At 42.5% G+C, this 16,873-nt stretch overlaps 2 protein-coding genes across 3 annotated transcripts; one reads left to right on the top strand and one right to left on the bottom strand.

Annotated features, from left to right (window-relative positions):
* The first annotated feature begins 907 nt into the window (after positions 1–907).
* On the top strand, positions 908–4,199 carry trappc6b (trafficking protein particle complex subunit 6B). The gene is made up of 6 exons (XM_040193215.2): positions 908–1,186; positions 1,415–1,482; positions 1,753–1,870; positions 2,023–2,106; positions 2,363–2,456; positions 3,059–4,199. The coding sequence occupies exons 1-6, from the start codon at positions 1,106–1,108 to the stop codon at positions 3,088–3,090; spliced, it is 477 nt and encodes a 158-aa protein (XP_040049149.1). The 5' UTR covers positions 908–1,105; the 3' UTR covers positions 3,091–4,199.
* Positions 4,200–7,699: 3,500 nt separating this feature from the next.
* On the bottom strand, positions 7,700–13,696 carry LOC120829212 (putative beta-lactamase-like 1). Of its 2 annotated transcripts, none has more exons than XM_078094573.1 (7): positions 13,461–13,696; positions 13,158–13,277; positions 11,747–11,850; positions 11,484–11,641; positions 10,858–11,078; positions 9,788–9,893; positions 7,700–9,611 (listed from the first exon to the last, which is right to left on the bottom strand). In XM_078094573.1, the coding sequence occupies exons 2-7, from the start codon at positions 13,261–13,263 to the stop codon at positions 8,633–8,635; spliced, it is 1,674 nt and encodes a 557-aa protein (XP_077950699.1). In that variant the 5' UTR covers positions 13,264–13,277; positions 13,461–13,696; the 3' UTR covers positions 7,700–8,632. The 2 variants fall into 2 exon arrangements, with proteins under 2 accessions (XP_077950699.1, XP_077950702.1); XM_078094576.1 differs by having other exon boundaries at positions 11,747–11,847; positions 13,461–13,616.
* Positions 13,697–16,873: the final 3,177 nt, after the last annotated feature.

Consider the following 16,873-nt stretch of genomic DNA (forward strand, 5'->3'; position numbering starts at 1 on the left):
GGGGCAGATGCTAAAACCAAAACAAAAGAGCACCCATCGCCCAAATTATTTGTGAAATTAAAAATAATACTAATACATAATGAATTAAATCAAATTCTTTTCAGCTCATATATTTATTTTTGTTAACAAACTATTATCAATTTGGATAAATCAATTAATATCAGGTAAAAACAGACGAAACTAGGCCATATTGTATAAACAAATAATATGTTAAATAATCAAAAAATATTCTAACATATCAATCAAAACTCAGCTCTGAATAAATTAAAGGAGCTTCACAGGAGCATCCTCTTTGGTGCCATCGCTTGGAAGATGTTTACTGTTTTCTTTTACGGTTGAAGCATAAGCAGCATTACACCAATAATATACCACAATAAACATCACAAGACTGTCATGTACTAAACAATAACTAAAATAAAAGCCCCGTCAGGTATCAAAACACATTTGCGGGAATTGATAACAATTTTTATTCTTAAATATTGATGAATGAAGAAAGAATTGGGCTCTAGCAGAAGGGACACTTTTCTCACCCAGGGAAGGTGCTTGAGCAGCTGTAGCGGTATATCTGTTCACGTGTGTGGCATGCAGTGTTAAAGTCACCTTAAGTACATTTACTCACATACGTAGTTTTGCATATATTCAGAACCCAAATTACACAACGGTTTACATGGCAGCAGAATGGGGGAGGTCGATGTCTCAAAACAAGCTCTGAGTTCTTGGTAATGAAGCACATGCATAACTGTGTAATACAGAATGAGTAAAGCTAATATGTCTTTGATATCTTCTTTTTTCATTATAATGACTAACGTCAGAACAAAATAAATGAAGATTATTATTACAATGTTCTCACTAGCGCTCAGTAGAGCGTGTTGTTTATTAGGGTGCTGCGGTTGCGCCTCCAGGCCGGCAGGTGGCGGTAGTCGTGTGGAACAAATCCACTCTATGTCTGCAGGCGCTCAACCAGGAAGCAGCAGAAAGCGACGTATCGCTTGTTACAGTCCCTGCTCACGAGTGTGTCCCCGGGGTGCCGTGGTACCGGTCCCGGTGTGATGACACGGTGAACCAGCTGCAAATAGACCGAACCGGACCGTGCAGAAGAGGAACAATGGCCGACGAAGCTCCTTTCCAGTTTTTACATAACGAAGTCCTTCAGTACATTTACAAGTCCGCGGAAAACGGAGAAACGGTAAGCTGCGGTGCCTCCGCTCAGTGACCGGTGGCACCCCAAATGCTTTATAAACCCGGTGCTGTCCCTACGGGCCCGTGCTTGCGTTTACCCAACAGCGGCAGCCGGGCCACGTCGGCCGTTTCGTCACACATTCACAAACATAATGCTGTACGTTTTCAATGCATCACATATTCATGTAACGCCGGTAGCGGGCTTGTCCCTCCCTCTCTCCGTGTTCTTCTACAGGACAATGGCCGAAATATCGCCAAGTTGGAGAACATGGGCTTCAGAGTGGGCCAAGGGCTGATGGAGAGGTAAACACTGCGTGACAGTTCATAACCGTGTGTGTGTGAGAGTACATATTCAAAATCCAGCCTGCTGTCGCATAAACTCACAGGAGGAACCTGTGGATTCATCCAGCAATAGAAGTAGTGGCCCGGTTCTCTGCACCGTGTCCCACTGACAAGACCGATATTACACTGCATACAGTATTTCTCCGCCATGTGGGCTCATGTAAGAGAAGACGTGGTATGAATAGTGTCGAGCTTCTGGAACCCATTTGATCTGCTTTTCCTTTTCTACAGACTTACAAAGGACACAGCACGGTTCAAAGATGAGCTGGACATCATGAAGTTTGTCTGCAAAGACTTCTGGACCTGCGTGTTCAAGAAGCAGATTGACAACCTTCGGACCAACCACCAGGTGACCTCTGTGTAGGGACACTGCTTCAGACTGTTTGTCTTACACATAACAGGCAGCCGCACATCATTCTTTTTTTCAGTCGTAAATAATACACCTTTCAGCAGTGGAAAATACATTTCAGTGTTATTTACCTGCTGAATGCTGTGTTTCAGGGCATCTATGTCCTCCAGGACAACAAGTTTCGATTACTGAGTCAACTGTCGGCTGGAAAGCAGTACTTGGAACAGGCCCCGAAGGTGCTCTCATGCTCACTTTGTTCCGTCCAGGGGTTGAGATGTTCCTGCAGGATTTAGAAATCCTGTCTCATTGTTTAGCATGATGCAGCTTAGACCGAAATGCAAATACCCAACGCTGTAGTTTGTGCTTTCTTTAGGTCCCATTTGCAGTGTTCTAACAGATCAATGTACCCACATCGAGCAGGTTGTATTTAGCTGCTGATGTGTCACATCCCAACTCCTCATATGACACTAATGACTGTTTGTCCCTCTGCAGTATCTGGCCTTCACCTGTGGTCTGGTGAGAGGAGCTCTGTCCAACCTGGGAGTGAAGAGTATTGTGACCGCCGAGGTGTCCGTCATGCCTGCTTGTAAGACACACTTCATCATCCAACCCGAGACAGGAAACCTCGTAACTTTTTCCAAGAGCTGTCAACTGCATCTCTGTCATCAACTGTGGCTCGGTGGTAGATCGTCCTTCGATCCGAGGATTTTACTAGTCCAAGTTGATGTGTCCTTGGGCAAGACACCCTTAATTTCTCCTGTAGCTGTGGCTCTGGTGTGTGAGTGAGAGGACATCAAGTGCTAAAGAGCTTTGAGTGGTCAGAAGACCAGAAGAGAGATTTACAAGTACAGTACATTTCCCATTTCCCTGAGAGCACCATGAGGTGCTGTTGAAAGCGACTTTGAGTTAGAAAAAAGGTGTCAGTGACCACAAGATGATAAGAAAAATATTCTCTTGATTCACTAATTCATGCTGTCAAATGAATAGTTTGCTCTACGGTCCGGTTTAAAGTTCTGGTTTGGGCGGCTGTACTTCGAGAGGGATCTGGACTATCTGGATCCACCGGATTATTTAGTTGAGGTGAAACAACATTAAAAGCAAAAGGATGAAGAAGAGGAGTATTTTGTTCTGAATAAGGATAAAGTATGGACTCGCGTTTCACTCCCTCTGTTCTTTACATCTCTGCAGGTAAATTCCAGATCATGATCCAGAAGATGTGAGGAGGCAGCACTCATTCTGCACTCTACTGCTGTCACACACCCTCCATTTGCTGCCATTTAAGGGACGAGTAAGCAGAAAAATAAATGTCACCCTGCACTTTAGTTTGTCTAGATTTCCGATGTCCTTAGTTTCATGTTCTTACAAATATCTGTATTATATATAGTTTTTCTGCTGAGACATATAAGTCATTGATAACATAAGTGGTCAAACACATTATTTCTGAGAATGAATTGACATTAACTAGAAAGTCACCTGTCATTGGTAGTTTCTGGTCAATGCAGCTGTCATTGCCTGGGAACACAGTACTCCCCACATGGAGACGACCCTATTGAAGCATGCTAATATCATATATTATTGCATTAAATACCACTATGTCAACATTCCTTGATTCATGACAATTCATTACGTGGAGGAAACACCCAAAACCCAGTTCTAAACTATTCTGGCGAAGATCTCAGGATATAAAGAACATTCAGAAAGTATTCAGACACCTACACATGTCTTCATTTGGTTAATTTCATCTCCAGTCATAATGATCCTCATAATGTCAATAAACTACATTTCAGAGAGTGTATTAGATAAATACCCCCTGAGGGCACTGTATGTGCATTTTAAGGAATACACCTCATCAGAATTCTAGTTAGTTCAGCAAGCACCGAGCCACCTGCATGGATACCGGAGGTGCGTCTCCATGAGGGGGCGTCCTTATGAGGACCCACCTGGGCTGGATATATTTAGCATGATAGATTTCAGGCGGAGAGAAGTACTTTTAAATTCAATTCAAATCGCTGAAGCCATGGACTTTTAGCTAAAGCTAATACTGCAATAAGGCAGAGGACATCAATCAATACCGTCGATAAAAACCACAGCAGCAAACACATTTGTTAGCTTGTATGTACAGACTTTTCTATTGTTTTTCCTGCATAGGATACAAAATAATTGAACTGTGACCTTTAAGATATTACAGAATATGTCCAAGCTACAGAAGCTGAATGTCTCACACATCGTCTTCAGCTTGATGCTGCTTCTTCCTGCTCCATAAAACTACATAAACTAAATGTAAAGTTAGTTTATAGTCACACCAATAAACATAAGGAACAAAGCACCAGGTTCAGTTTCTTAGTGTATTTTTTCTCAACATTTGTAACGTTACTGACCTAGAAAGTGACATTTCAGGCTCATAACCTGTCTATTTGAGCTCTATTTCTGTTCATAATATGAAGTATAAGTTATGGATTATAGATTATAAACTATAATCTATCAAACCGTCACAGTCTCAGTAAGATATTCGTCTTAAAGTGCGAAAGTTAAGACATTAAAGTGACTTTTTACTAATGACTACAGATGAGCTGCCGTTAACAGCACAGCGGCTCCTCTGCTCGTTGTGTGTTTGTTCTAAATGTGTGTTGGTACGTTGATGTTTAAAGAAGCCGTGCACAGAGGGACGTAAGACTGGGGGGGATTCAGGTGAGGGGGACAGCCTGGGTTTAATGATGTTTGATGATTTTGTCGAGTAATATTCTCTAACATCATTTTTCTAGCAAACCGCACTGGTGGTTTTCATTACGATTCAGAACGTTTTCAACAGTCTCTAGTACTCCATTTAGGAAAAGTTGTGAAATCCATGTGGAACTTTTTGAAAATGTTGGTGCAACTAAAATGAATTTCTTGTACATTTACTGGGAAAGACACGCTTTGGTACTTAGAAAAGGAGACCGAGGTTGTTCTGTTAGTCGCGACCGAGTTATTAAGATAATTAACGGTTTGCGATACGTGGTTTAAAAAGACTCAAAAAGAAAGGAATACAAACATATTAATAAATAAGAAAGATGCGGTCATGCATCAACAAAACATGTGAAGATGGGAAGAGATGGGAAGTTTGACAGTGATGAATGTGTTAAGCACTTAAAGAGATTGAAAGACCACTGTGGTTTAGATGGAAGGTCGCAAAATGTTAACTTCTGATTGGCCGAAGACAAAAGTGGAAGGTTTTTGATGCTTCCATCAAAAACCTTCCATCAAGAACACATTGTTTCTTCAAACAATGTGTGAATGAGGTCCAAAGGCCGAAAGAAACAAGTACAAGTAAACAACATGAGACGTGAGATAATGGGAAACTCTCCTTATTTGTTTTCAAGAGGACATTCTTGTGAGAATCCAGATTAAGTCATATATGGAATATAACCTCCTACGCAGGTTTTTCCTCTGACTCTCCAGTCTTCATCCAACAATTTGTGTCATCAAATAAATTGTTTAGTTAACCTGGTAAGTCAGAGTGAAGGAAAGTTGTTGCAATGAAGCATGAGTGACTGCTATGTGACAGAGTTTCTAACTCACAAAACTATTACTACAGTTTGGTTTAACTATAGGAGGTCAACAATCAGTTATAAAAGAGCTAAAATGAAAAGTCATTTCTGTCGAAAGAGCAAAAAAATTGGAGATGCAATATTGTTACAGAAAGACTCCAGGCCAGATGAAAGATTTGCAGACAACAACGGCTAGGAGAAGACTAAAGAAATCTTAAAACAAAGATTAGGGTGTGACGAGATGTTGGTAGGGGGGTTGCTGTATGAGGGTGGGGGGAAACATTGGAGCCCAACAAGGTCGGGTAACAAGGTTCATTCCGCACACACGGTTTGAAGGAAATTAATCGTGAGTGCAAATATTTCTTTGTGGTATAATTACCTAATGCATTTTTCTCAAATACTTTTACATTTATAACCAAACCTTTACACAAACAAGCAGATTGTAGAGGGAATATTGCAACTAGATGTACAGCATTTTGTAAATACACTGCACACACACAGGTGTTGATACCATTTTAACAGGAAACCACAAACTACCTGACCAACTTTCTTTTGAAGTGCAACACATATTAAATGAATAAAAATATACATGCAAACAAATGCGCCATAGCAAGAAGAAAAAAACTTTATTGAAAAACACAACCGTGAGATAATGCGGAAGACTTTATATAGAACAGCAGATTACTAATTACTAAGGGTGTAACGATTCACTCTAACAACGAACAGCAACATGGTTGCCGATTCGATTCATGGACGATCTGGGTTAATTTAGAACGATTCAATTCGATTCAGTGACTTGAAATCAATTCAGTAACTTTACTGGACAGTGCAGGCAAAGTTTCTGAGATCCCTGTTTCTTGTAAGGAAATCAGGTTTAAATTAATTATGGATATTATAAACAAGCAAACAACAATTAATGGCAAATGTATTAACCTTTTATGTATTAACCTTTTATTTGAATCAAGTGCAATTTTCAATGTAAACATTACACAATAATTACACAATGTTTGGATCAATTCGCAGAACCCCGGATTTTCAACCACATTGTAGGGTCACATGTCTTTACAGATAAACTCGTTACTGTGATGTTGAGTTTGGTGCTGGCGACGCCTGAGGTGTCTGCAGAGCTGCAGTTACCTTCTGCTGCTGCAGTGGTAACGCTGCTAGAGGTGCATGACTGTCGGCGTTGTTTACGGTAGTCCCCTTAGTAGATGGCCGTCGTGTTTCCGTGTTTTTTTATTTGGCTTCTACATATTCTACAAACCATTTCAATCGATTTGTAATCGATATATGTCGTCCGGAATGCCGATTTGCGGAGCACAGATCGATTCAGTTGGATCGCAGGAATATATATTGATTAATCGCTTCAGTGAATGAATCGTTACACCCCTACTAATTACTAATAAAACAAATGTTTGGGCATGCATTAATTGTGCAAAACACAAGCTTCAGGTTTGAATCACCAGAATATTAATTACAATACAATCACACAATCATAGTCATAATCAATCATAGTGATTGAAACCAAGGTCAGAGCGGACCTCGTACGTGGGTGGAGCTTGGTTTGAATGTGCAGCCAATCACATGACAGCAGCACAAGGGACAAAAGCCTCCTGTGAACCAACATTGATGGTCATATGAGAATTGACGAGGGGACCTCTCTTTTTCGGGAAATATTAAACTATGAATACCGTATTTCACTTTGTAATTGCATTGCTTCTGTTAGTTATGAAATACTTTTTAATTTTTAAACTCGAGGCAGTTGAATCTTTTGAGTCTTCAAAAGCGACTTAGACAAAGAAAAAAGGAGAACAAAAAGTTCTGCTGTTAGACCCCGACAGTAGAAAACACTGCAGAATATATGACAAAAATGTTAAAAGAAAATAAATTACGTTCTCTTTTTGAGGTTTTTCCTACTCAGAAGCTGCCTTATCCAGTACATGCAAAATAAAGAACCTGACATGCATCGGGGTGGAAAGGGCCTTTCCAAGTGCTCCGGTGCGTTCACACCAAAAGCGAAGCGAATTATTCGCGCAAGTAGATTCGCAAGTAGAGATGTGAAGTCAACGCGTCTGTTCGCGAATGAGGCGAATTTCAAACGGGCGGCACCCCCGTGTAAAATGTGGTCGACGTGGCACAGGGGTATAGAGGGTGAGCCCCAGCTGCTCCATGTCAAAGTGTCCCTGAGCAAGATCCTAACCCCTAATTGCTCCCTGGGAAAAAATGTAAAACGCCATGGGTTAAAAATGCAATGTAAGTCGCTTTGTATAAAAGCGTCAGCTAAATGACCTGTAATGCAACGTAAAATCATTAAACAGGATATTTATTCAAGTTTGCACACATGGAGACAGAACTGACATACATGCAAGTCAAGGCTACTCAAAGGTCTTCATCTTTAGAGCGGGAATATATAAGATAAGATGATGAAACAGGGGGGATTCGTGCACATCCGAGTGCCAGGCAATAATGTTCTTTTCCCAATTACATATTGTTTTGCCCCGGAAGTCGCCAGGATGTCATCTAGAGATTTTACACACGGTACATGGTCATCATTAGAGGGTACAGAGCTCTGCTGTCTATGACATGATACTATTGCAGTTTTACCAAAGGTACCCATAAAAACAATTATTATTCACATTTTTACTGCTAATGGGGGACTGTTCATCGTGCTCACCACCCCAATGGTACACATCGCTTTGTAAGTAGAAATTTAAGTAAATTTTACAAATTTAAGTTTATAATGTAATGTGGGGAAATAAACCAACACAAAACCTTTATTAAACGCACATACGGTACATTTTTTGTGTGAATACTGCATCCAAAGTCTACTCTCAATAAACATTTCATTTTATAGTTTTATAGCATCTGTAACCTTTCTCTTTATTGCTTTCACGCACTTCCATGGTGGATATAAATCTTGAAAAAATTTGATCACTCCACATATCAATCAGTTGTGCTTTTCCTCTTTCTAGTTCACACTGTAGGCACTTGAAGTTTGAAGGGGAATACTTTTCATCGTCCCCTGAGCAACCACGTCTAAAGAAAGGTTGTAACAGTACTGTCATTAGTATTAGTTGGCTTGTGCTTGTTCAAAGATGACTTTGGACACTTTTGTTTATGACTAAATTATGAAATACAATTGCAAGTGAGCATCACTTGACCAGTGACTCTTTTGCCATATCATATCTTTGATGAAATCCTCAGTCACACTGTCGCGCTGGTTGAGCTCCTGTATTCATGAAGTGAAGTATGGTCTGCCAGCTATCCTAGTGACCGTGTAAGTGTTGAGTCCCGGGGAATCAAACCCTGGCGACACACCGTTCTTGTTAAAGAGGTAAAAGTTGAAGAGCTGTCTGTCCTGTGCCTCCAGGGAGACAGAAGCACTGTTAACCTTTAGCTTGCAAGGGTATGGGCTCTCAAACACCACCCTGAACACTCTGTCCTGTAGGTAATCCAGTCGAATAGTTCGGTACTTGGAGGGGACACCTGAGTCCACCTGTGGTCCAAACTGCTGCATGACCAGCACTGCGTCTGAATCCACCTTAATCTCATAGAAGGTCATATTCCTGTACGTGAAAAAACCCACATATGGAGCTGGGTTGGGTGGCGGTCTGAGAGTTCGTCGAGCATTTCTGAAAGCGCTTTCCATTGCGGGGATGAGATAGCTGTATGCCCGGCTCACAAGGTCCTGGTCTGCAGGCCGAACCCCAGCCATCAGGACCACCAATCCTAGCTTGAGCCGTGGCACCAAGGAAAGGGTGGCAGCATAACCATCCAGGTCTCCATCCTTCCTCACCACATCATAGCCAAACTGCTCGTTGATCTCCCAAGGTGTTCCGGTGGAGTTGGCAAAGTAGCCGCTGTGGCATCGAAAGAGCGGGGTCAGCATCGTGTTCAGGGTGTCCTGGCGGAGCAGGGTCCCGCCATATCCACCCAGAAGAGCCATCATGAGCTTGGCCATGTCCGCTGCTGTGGAATACATCTGGCCTGCAGGTCGGTACCAGCCAAGGTTGTAGAGGGGAGCGGGCTTGCCATTGTTGTACACACCGACAGCCATCTGCCTCTGAATGGCAGGATTTAAGTTGAAACCAGTGTCCTCCATGCTGAGACGCTCGAGAATGTTGTCTGACACCCAACTCTCGAAGTCTGAGCTGTTCACCCTCCTGGCCAGGATATTGGCCAATAAGGAAAAAGCAACATTACTGTAGTGGCATCTGAGGGAAAAGATAAATTAATATCAGAGATGTTGACACATCTTTGATTTAGAATACCAAAGTTATCCTTTTTCTATATATATATATATAAATAACCCCCCTTTTTCTTTTCAGAATATGGTGCATGGAAAGTCTGAAGTCCAAAATAGAGCAAAATAGGAAGGAAATAGTCTTACTTGGTACCTGGATCGGCCACAAGAACATCATCCTGTAACAAGTTAAGGGCTGCTTCTGTGTCTCCACTCCAAAGAAGATTAGTTGATCTTAATCTTCTGGGTAAACCTGTAAAATATGAACATTTTGGTAAGTAAAACGGGCGGGGAAACCTGTGGACTACGTCATCATGGTACCCTTTTGTTAATCTGCTCTTAGGTTAGATAGTTAATCCCTTTGGCCAAGTGTAAAATATATGTGATACTTTTGATTAGATGGATAACAACACACTTTGACAGTGACGTCTTCCTCAGATTCATTTGAATAACTGTTGCTGATAGACTTGAGCAGGGAATCCCCTCTGTTAATCCCGCCTTTTCATTCTTAGTGCACCGAGCTGATTAACTCTATATCCGGACACAGCTCAGCGTATATAGCTTCTCATTCTCCCAGGTTGGCTAAGGTGCTTGTCCTTTACAAAATCAGCATGGTGAGTTAACTAACCTAAGCCTTACATTATGATCAATGGGTTTCCTTCAAAACTGCTGCTGATATAGTTGACTGTAATGAAATGATGTTATAGGTTGTGGAATGCACTGCTCATTATTTACAGACCATTAGCAATTGGAAGATATGAGACTGGAATTGGAGCTGGGAGACTACATGAACGGCCGATTGTTTCACACAGGCAGTCATGTGGGAGGAAATTTAAATCACTGAAAAGATGAATCATTGGTAGAAGAGGGCCAATGGGTTCCCCAATAGCTACTTGGCTAGTGTTCTGGCTCATTTGCTCTCCACACAAACTGTTTATCTAAATTAAACCAAACCCTCAGTACTAAGACCACAAAAGGAAACCACAATACTTCTGATCTCTGTGTGTGTGTGTGTGTGTGTGTGTGTGTGTGTGTGTGTGTGTGTGTGTGTGTGTCGGGAGAAGAAGAACTAGCTCTATCCACAGGTGATCTCCCTTATGCATTACTGTGAGGATATAGTCACAGAAGGTTTCCAAAAAGTATTTTCATTTAAATTGCCAACTGCAGTTTTAATTTTGATTATCAAAAATCACCAAGTCAAAACAAAGTGTGGTTACCAGAGAGCTGGCTGGCCATCCTGCGGAGGGTGAGTCCAGGAGAGTGGCTGCTGAGGGTCCTGACTGATGAGGATGCTGGCCCCCCACCTTTCCAAAGAGGGTCCTTAATGGTGAAGTTTTCTGCGTATTTGTCCAAAGGGTCGTCGAGAGAGTCCACCAGGCCGTCCTCCCACAGTTTGTACAGCATCAGTGTCGGGAATATTTTAGAGAGGCTTGCAATTCTGCAATCACAGTGATTCAAGTGAGCGTTACACATCTGTATTAACATTGATTAAATATATCCTGGTCTAATAATAAATCGCACCCCCACTGCTGCCGCACAAATCAGAATTCAAGTATTTCATTTATTGTGTGGTTTAGTCTCATTGATCACTGATCCTGTAAGGAGCTTACTGAATACAATGATGTCTAATCCAAACCTAAACCTCAGATCAGATGCAATCCAGTAAAGAGAACTAGACTGCAGGTCCCATCATGTGGTAAGGATTATTTTTGAGATGGAGTTGTTAATATCATGGACCGGTTATTGTTGGTATTCATTTCAAATTTTGACAAATCACCATTTCCTTTTTGTCATATCTGTTATGTTTTATGTTAATGTCTTTCACATCAGCTATACATCTCACCTGTACACTGTGTACTCATTGGGTGCAGATGAAGAGGGGTCACTTATGTTCTTCTTGCCAAAGTTGCCGTTCCACAAAACAGAGTCATTTAAAACCACAATTGCTGATATTGCTGGTAGCTTGATGTTGTGAATGCTTGACCTCAGGAGTAGATCTATCTGTAAGAAGAGAAATCTGTAAGAAAACTACAAGCGAACCCAGAATATTATCAGAATAAAACCTTTCAATATGATGAAGAAAAAGTGGATTAAAAAAGAGATCACCCCTTCTAAGGCCACTTTCAGTGATGGGATGGGATGTACCAGGGGGACAGGCTCAGGATAGAGAGGGCACATCTCCTCTACTGCCTCTTGTTTTCCAACCACTTCTGTGGAAAAGGAAACATGTTGACAAAACTCATCTGTGATGATTGGGAGAAAACACACCATTGTTTGAGCTGGATATCATGGGGTTGTACAAAAATTGAATCAATTGTTCACCAATTAACATTTTTAGAAGATTTCAACCATTTGTGATGTTTGTTGTCAATCATGTAGTCAGGGATTGACAATTAGATCTGATAGTCAAGCTCAATTACAGGTGACAAACAACCTCAATGCAGTCTATTTTTCTTGTTCGATCTTGTGTGATTATCAAATGCAGAACACACACCGTCACGTACATTCCAACACCTGCTACTCAACATAGATTACATGATTGATAGATATATTATCGATTGATAGATATATTATTGATAGATAGACTGTTAATGCTGCTCCCTGATGAAAGACACACGTTTATGCGGGTATCTGTTCATGAATGTTAACTTGTTTGTTATAATGTTATGATCTTTTTCCCGTAACAATCTAGAGAAAATGTTAATGTTCTGGCAGTGGCAAATATCTTTGGTTTTATATTTGATTTGATTAAAAACTTTTTAAAGTTGAGATTTAAAAGAAATGTTTGAACTTCTACTGCTGTTAAAAAGCACCTGACTTAAAGTGTTTTCAAACAAAATACACTACTTTTGAAATATTATTGAATTTTAATTCAATAATCACAATTAATTATTGAGTCATGCAATTAATCGCAATAAAAATGTTAATCGTTGCCTAACATTACTATCCATAGATAATTACTAGTACAGTATCTTATCTAAAACAATCTTTTGAAAAGACCGTATTTTTCAGTTTTGCAAAATCACGATTCGGAGGCAAGAGGGAACACAGGTTTTTGATACAATAAAAAACAGCTTGTACACTCTGGCTGTAAAACAATCATAACGTGCAGTTTAATATTAGGTGCTGTAAATATGACAACCTGTTTTCATTTTCATAGCAGTACTCGGATATAAAGATGACTTGTTTTTATTATGTGACCTTACGTTTGTTAGAGTCAGGCAGAGACTAATTCTGATGTCGTTCACACACAACGCATGAGCAACTGAAGGCCGTGTGTGTTGTCAATTCACCCAGAAACCTTCTGGCATTGCTCAGCTCCACTTTTGCTCCTCCCATCTCTCAGCAGCAGTTCAAATCAGCTGAACTGCTGCTACTATTTCCAGCTTTGTGCAATCCTGCTGCCACTTCTGCAAACCAGCAATTACACCAGATGCTCAGGACGTGCAGGCCCAAAAGTGGTGGAGGTTGGAAAGTCATGTTCTGTGTTAGTCTGGGTTGATCTGACAGACGTTACCTGTGTTCAGCTTTGGCATCCTATACTGCCATATGAAGCAGCAAGTCATGACCACAGAGAGCAGAAAGAAGACAACCATGCCCAGCGTGGTCCTTTTCACTTTCATCTTGCTTACTGGCTCTTTTGGGTAAAAGTATTAGTTGGAAAAAAACATAGTTGGTAAAAAATATTGGTAAAACGTACTCAAGTGTGAGTGTACCTCGACATAAAGCACAAGCCTCTCTCAGGTTTTACAAACACTTTGAATGTTCCCAAATTCAAAAAATGCTCTCACAAACAGCAGTGGCAGATTCTTTAGCTTACCAAAGGAGGGAAAACAAGCCGCTGATTTCTCTCTATGTATTTTTGTCGTTTCTCATCTTTTGACAGTTAGAATCCACGGTTTCCTTTTCGGCAAGGTCCACAGAGGAGAAACCAGCAGGACTGCATGCTCCTGAGCATTCACTCCAGAGCATTACCTACACTTAATCCTGACCAGCTCCTGATAAAGGGTTGATTCTCCCCGCCGTGACATCATAATCTGCTGAGAGATTCAGCCTGCAAGACAAATGCATGGAGAGCTGCGCAATGGAAACCTGCTAAGCACTATTACAATCAAATCACCTCACATTCTGTGGGGTCAATACCACACGTTCCTTTCCTCATCCAGTGAAAGTACTTCATAGCCATATTGGAAGGATGGGGGAGGGTTAAATGTTTTGATTTTAGCAGATATGAAAACAAGGTCAGGACTAAATTTTCTTTAAGAGCATCTTCATTTCCCCTTCCCTCACTTCTGTTCCAGCAGCCTTATGGGTAGCGCATGAATATGACATGGGAGTAATTAAAAACTGTCAACCTGTGGTCATCACTGCTTGCTCAGACTTCCGTCCTCACAAGCATTGATTGACCCACTGCGCCAAGAGGCCATTGACGGTATAACACCGGTGTTCAACTCTCTCTTAAAGGCCGAGGTCATTATTCCATGTCTGACTCTCCGGTAAGAACAGCTATTTTTCCTGTTAAAAAGATCAGAGACGCAGGAAAACCAACTGTGGCGCTTTGTGCGGGACCTCAAAGCAGTTAATGCAGCCGTCTGCGCACCAGCCCCAAATGTTTCCGACCATTACACCTGATGCCTAATGGTGTCCGCGGTTGACCTCGCCAATGCTTTTTTCAGTGTCCCTGTGGATGTTGACAGTCAGTTCTGGTTCGCTTTTAATTTCAATAGCAGGCGACCTGAAATTCAACTAAGTATTTTTTCAAAGACGAGCAGAACAAAGACAAAGGAGTCTTTCGGCGAAGTCAAGACGAGCAGGACAAAGACAAAGGAGTCTTTCGTGGGAGTCTTCGGGGCGGCTGAATGCGGCACCTTCTGCTATATTTAATAATGTGTCGACCCCTTTACCCGTACCTGTTTGAATCTCCTCCCGCAGATACTACAGGCTTTGGGCTAGATCTGCTCTCTATCGTAACGTCTCCTCTCTTATCTAACCCACCCGCTCCACACACGTCCAGCACCTCGTCACAGGAGGCCTCTGGAACTGCCAGTCAGCTACTCGCAAGGCAGACTTCATCTCCGGCTTCGCTATCCAGCAGTAGCTTGACTTCCTCGCTCTCACCGAGACTTGGATTACACCTGAGAACACATCCACCCCAGCCGCTCTCTCCTCCGCCTTCTCCTTCAGCCACACACCCAGGCCCACTGGTAGGGGTGGTGGCACAGGTCTACTCACTTCACCCAAATGGAGCTTTTCTCTTTACCCTCTTCCACCATCCACCCGACTGTCTTTCGAATTCCATGCTGTAACAGTTACTCACCCGGTACAATTAAATATTCTTGTCCTTTACCATCCGCCAGGCTCCTTGGGTCATTTCTTGGAAGAACTGCACATTCTCCTGTCCAATTTCCCTGAAAATGGCCCTCCGCTCATCCTCGTGGGTGACTTCAACATCCAGACAGAGAAGTCATCTGAACTCTTACACCTACTTTCTTCCTTCGCTCATGTCACTCATTCCCTCTCCTCCTACTCACAAAGCCGGCAATCACCTTGACTACATCTTCACTAGGAACTGCTCTACCACTCTGTAACTCCACGTCATGTGTCTGACCACTTCTTCATCTCTTAAACTCTACCACTCTCTATAACCGTAACCTGGCGAAGATCTGTGTCTGGAGTCCCCTTGGTTCTGTCCTGGGTCCCCTCCTCTTCTCGCTCTACACTAACTCTCTCGGTGCTGTCATTCGCTCGCATGGCTTCTCCTACCACAGCTATGCCGATGACACCCAACTAATTCTCTCCTTCCCTCACTCGGACACTCAGGTGGCGGCGTAGATCTCTGACTGACATCTCCTAGTGGATGTCTGCCCACCATATGAAAATCAACCCGGACAAGACTGAACTACTTCTATTTCCAGGAAAAGATTCTCCGACCCAGGACTTGACGGTTAACTCCGGCAAATCCGTGTTCTCACTCAGAAGGCAGTGCAGATACTGATTCAGGCTCTTGTCATCTCCCGCCTGGACTACTGTAACTCACTCCTGGCTGGTCTCCCTGCCACCGCCATTCGACCTCTGCAGCTCATCCAGAATGCAGCAGCTCGACTGGTCTTTAACCTTCCTAAATTCTCCCACACTACTCCACTCCTCCGCTCTCTTCACTGGCTACCGGTGGCTGCCCGCATCCAGTTCTAAACATTGGTGCTCACGTACCATGCTGTGAATGGATGGGGTCCAGCTTACATCCAGGACATGGTCAAACCCGACATCCCGACCCGCACTCTCCGCTCTGCATCAGCAAAACTGCTCGTCCCTCCTCACTGAGAGCAAAATACTCAACTAGATCACGACTCTTTGCTGTCCTGCTCCGAAATGGTGCAACGAGCTCTCTGAAGACACCAGGACCGCAGAGAGCCTTCACATCTTCCGCCGCCAACTAAAGACACACTTCTTCAGACTCTACCTTGACTAAGAGACTAACAAATTGTAGCACTTAAATTGTTCTTATGGTAAATGGTAAATGGCCTGTACTTGTATAGCGCTTTTCTAGTCTTCTGACCACTCAAAGCGCTTTAACACTACATGACATCATTCACCCATTCACACCCATTCATACACTGATGACAGGAGAACCATACACAGTGACACCTGCCATCAGTAGCTAACATCCACACACTGTAGTCGCAGCTACAGGAGCAATGTTGGGTTAAGTGTCTTGCCCAAGGACACAACGACATGCAGGTTAGCCGGGCCTGGGATCGAACCCACAACCCTCTGATTGGAGGACGACCGTGCTCCCCACTCACCCACAGTCGCCCACTTATATATAGTAAATTGGCTTATTTTTGCACTCTCTTGCTCTTTTGTATCCTTGTGGTTGAATGCTTTGGATAAAAGCGTCAGCTAAATGACATGTAATGTAAATACCATTCACTCAAACCGTCAGTACTCCTGCAATCTCATGGTAATAAACTACGACCAGTAGCTTATTTCTCAGCAAAACTTCCGGTAGCAGCAGGTTTACCACAGTGTCTCCGAGCTGTGGCAGCAACATTGTGGGGCTATACTACACACATCACTGGTTCCACATTCGGTTGGACAGAGTCTTTTCAAACAAAAATTGTCTCTTTTGTCTGCAGCGCGCTACCTGCGATATCACACACGTCTCCTCGATATGCCAAATGGTACACTTAAACACTGCAATGTTCTCAATCCTACATCTCTGCTCCCCACTCC

This window comes from Gasterosteus aculeatus, chromosome 2 (genome assembly GCF_964276395.1).
Source record: "Gasterosteus aculeatus chromosome 2, fGasAcu3.hap1.1, whole genome shotgun sequence".
NCBI classification, from domain to species: Eukaryota; Metazoa; Chordata; class Actinopteri; order Perciformes; family Gasterosteidae; genus Gasterosteus; species Gasterosteus aculeatus.

Bases quoted from the DNA above. Each gene is read 5' to 3' on its own strand.
- trappc6b (XM_040193215.2), top strand. From the start codon at position 1,106: ATGGCCGACGAAGCTCCTTTCCAGTTTTTACATAACGAAGTCCTTCAG. The intron at 1,871-2,022 runs GTGACCTCTGTG...GCTGTGTTTCAG, and splicing joins ACCTTCGGACCAACCACCAG to GGCATCTATGTCCTCCAGGA. The intron at 2,457-3,058 runs GTAAGACACACT...ACATCTCTGCAG, and splicing joins GGTGTCCGTCATGCCTGCTT to GTAAATTCCAGATCATGATC.
- LOC120829212 (XM_078094573.1), bottom strand. From the start codon at position 13,263: ATGAAAGTGAAAAGGACCACGCTGGGCATGGTTGTCTTCTTTCTGCTC. The intron at 11,642-11,746 runs GTGATCTCTTTT...CTCTTCTTACAG, and splicing joins TGAAAGTGGCCTTAGAAGGG to ATAGATCTACTCCTGAGGTC. The intron at 11,079-11,483 runs GTGAGATGTATA...CTGTGATTGCAG, and splicing joins AATGAGTACACAGTGTACAG to AATTGCAAGCCTCTCTAAAA.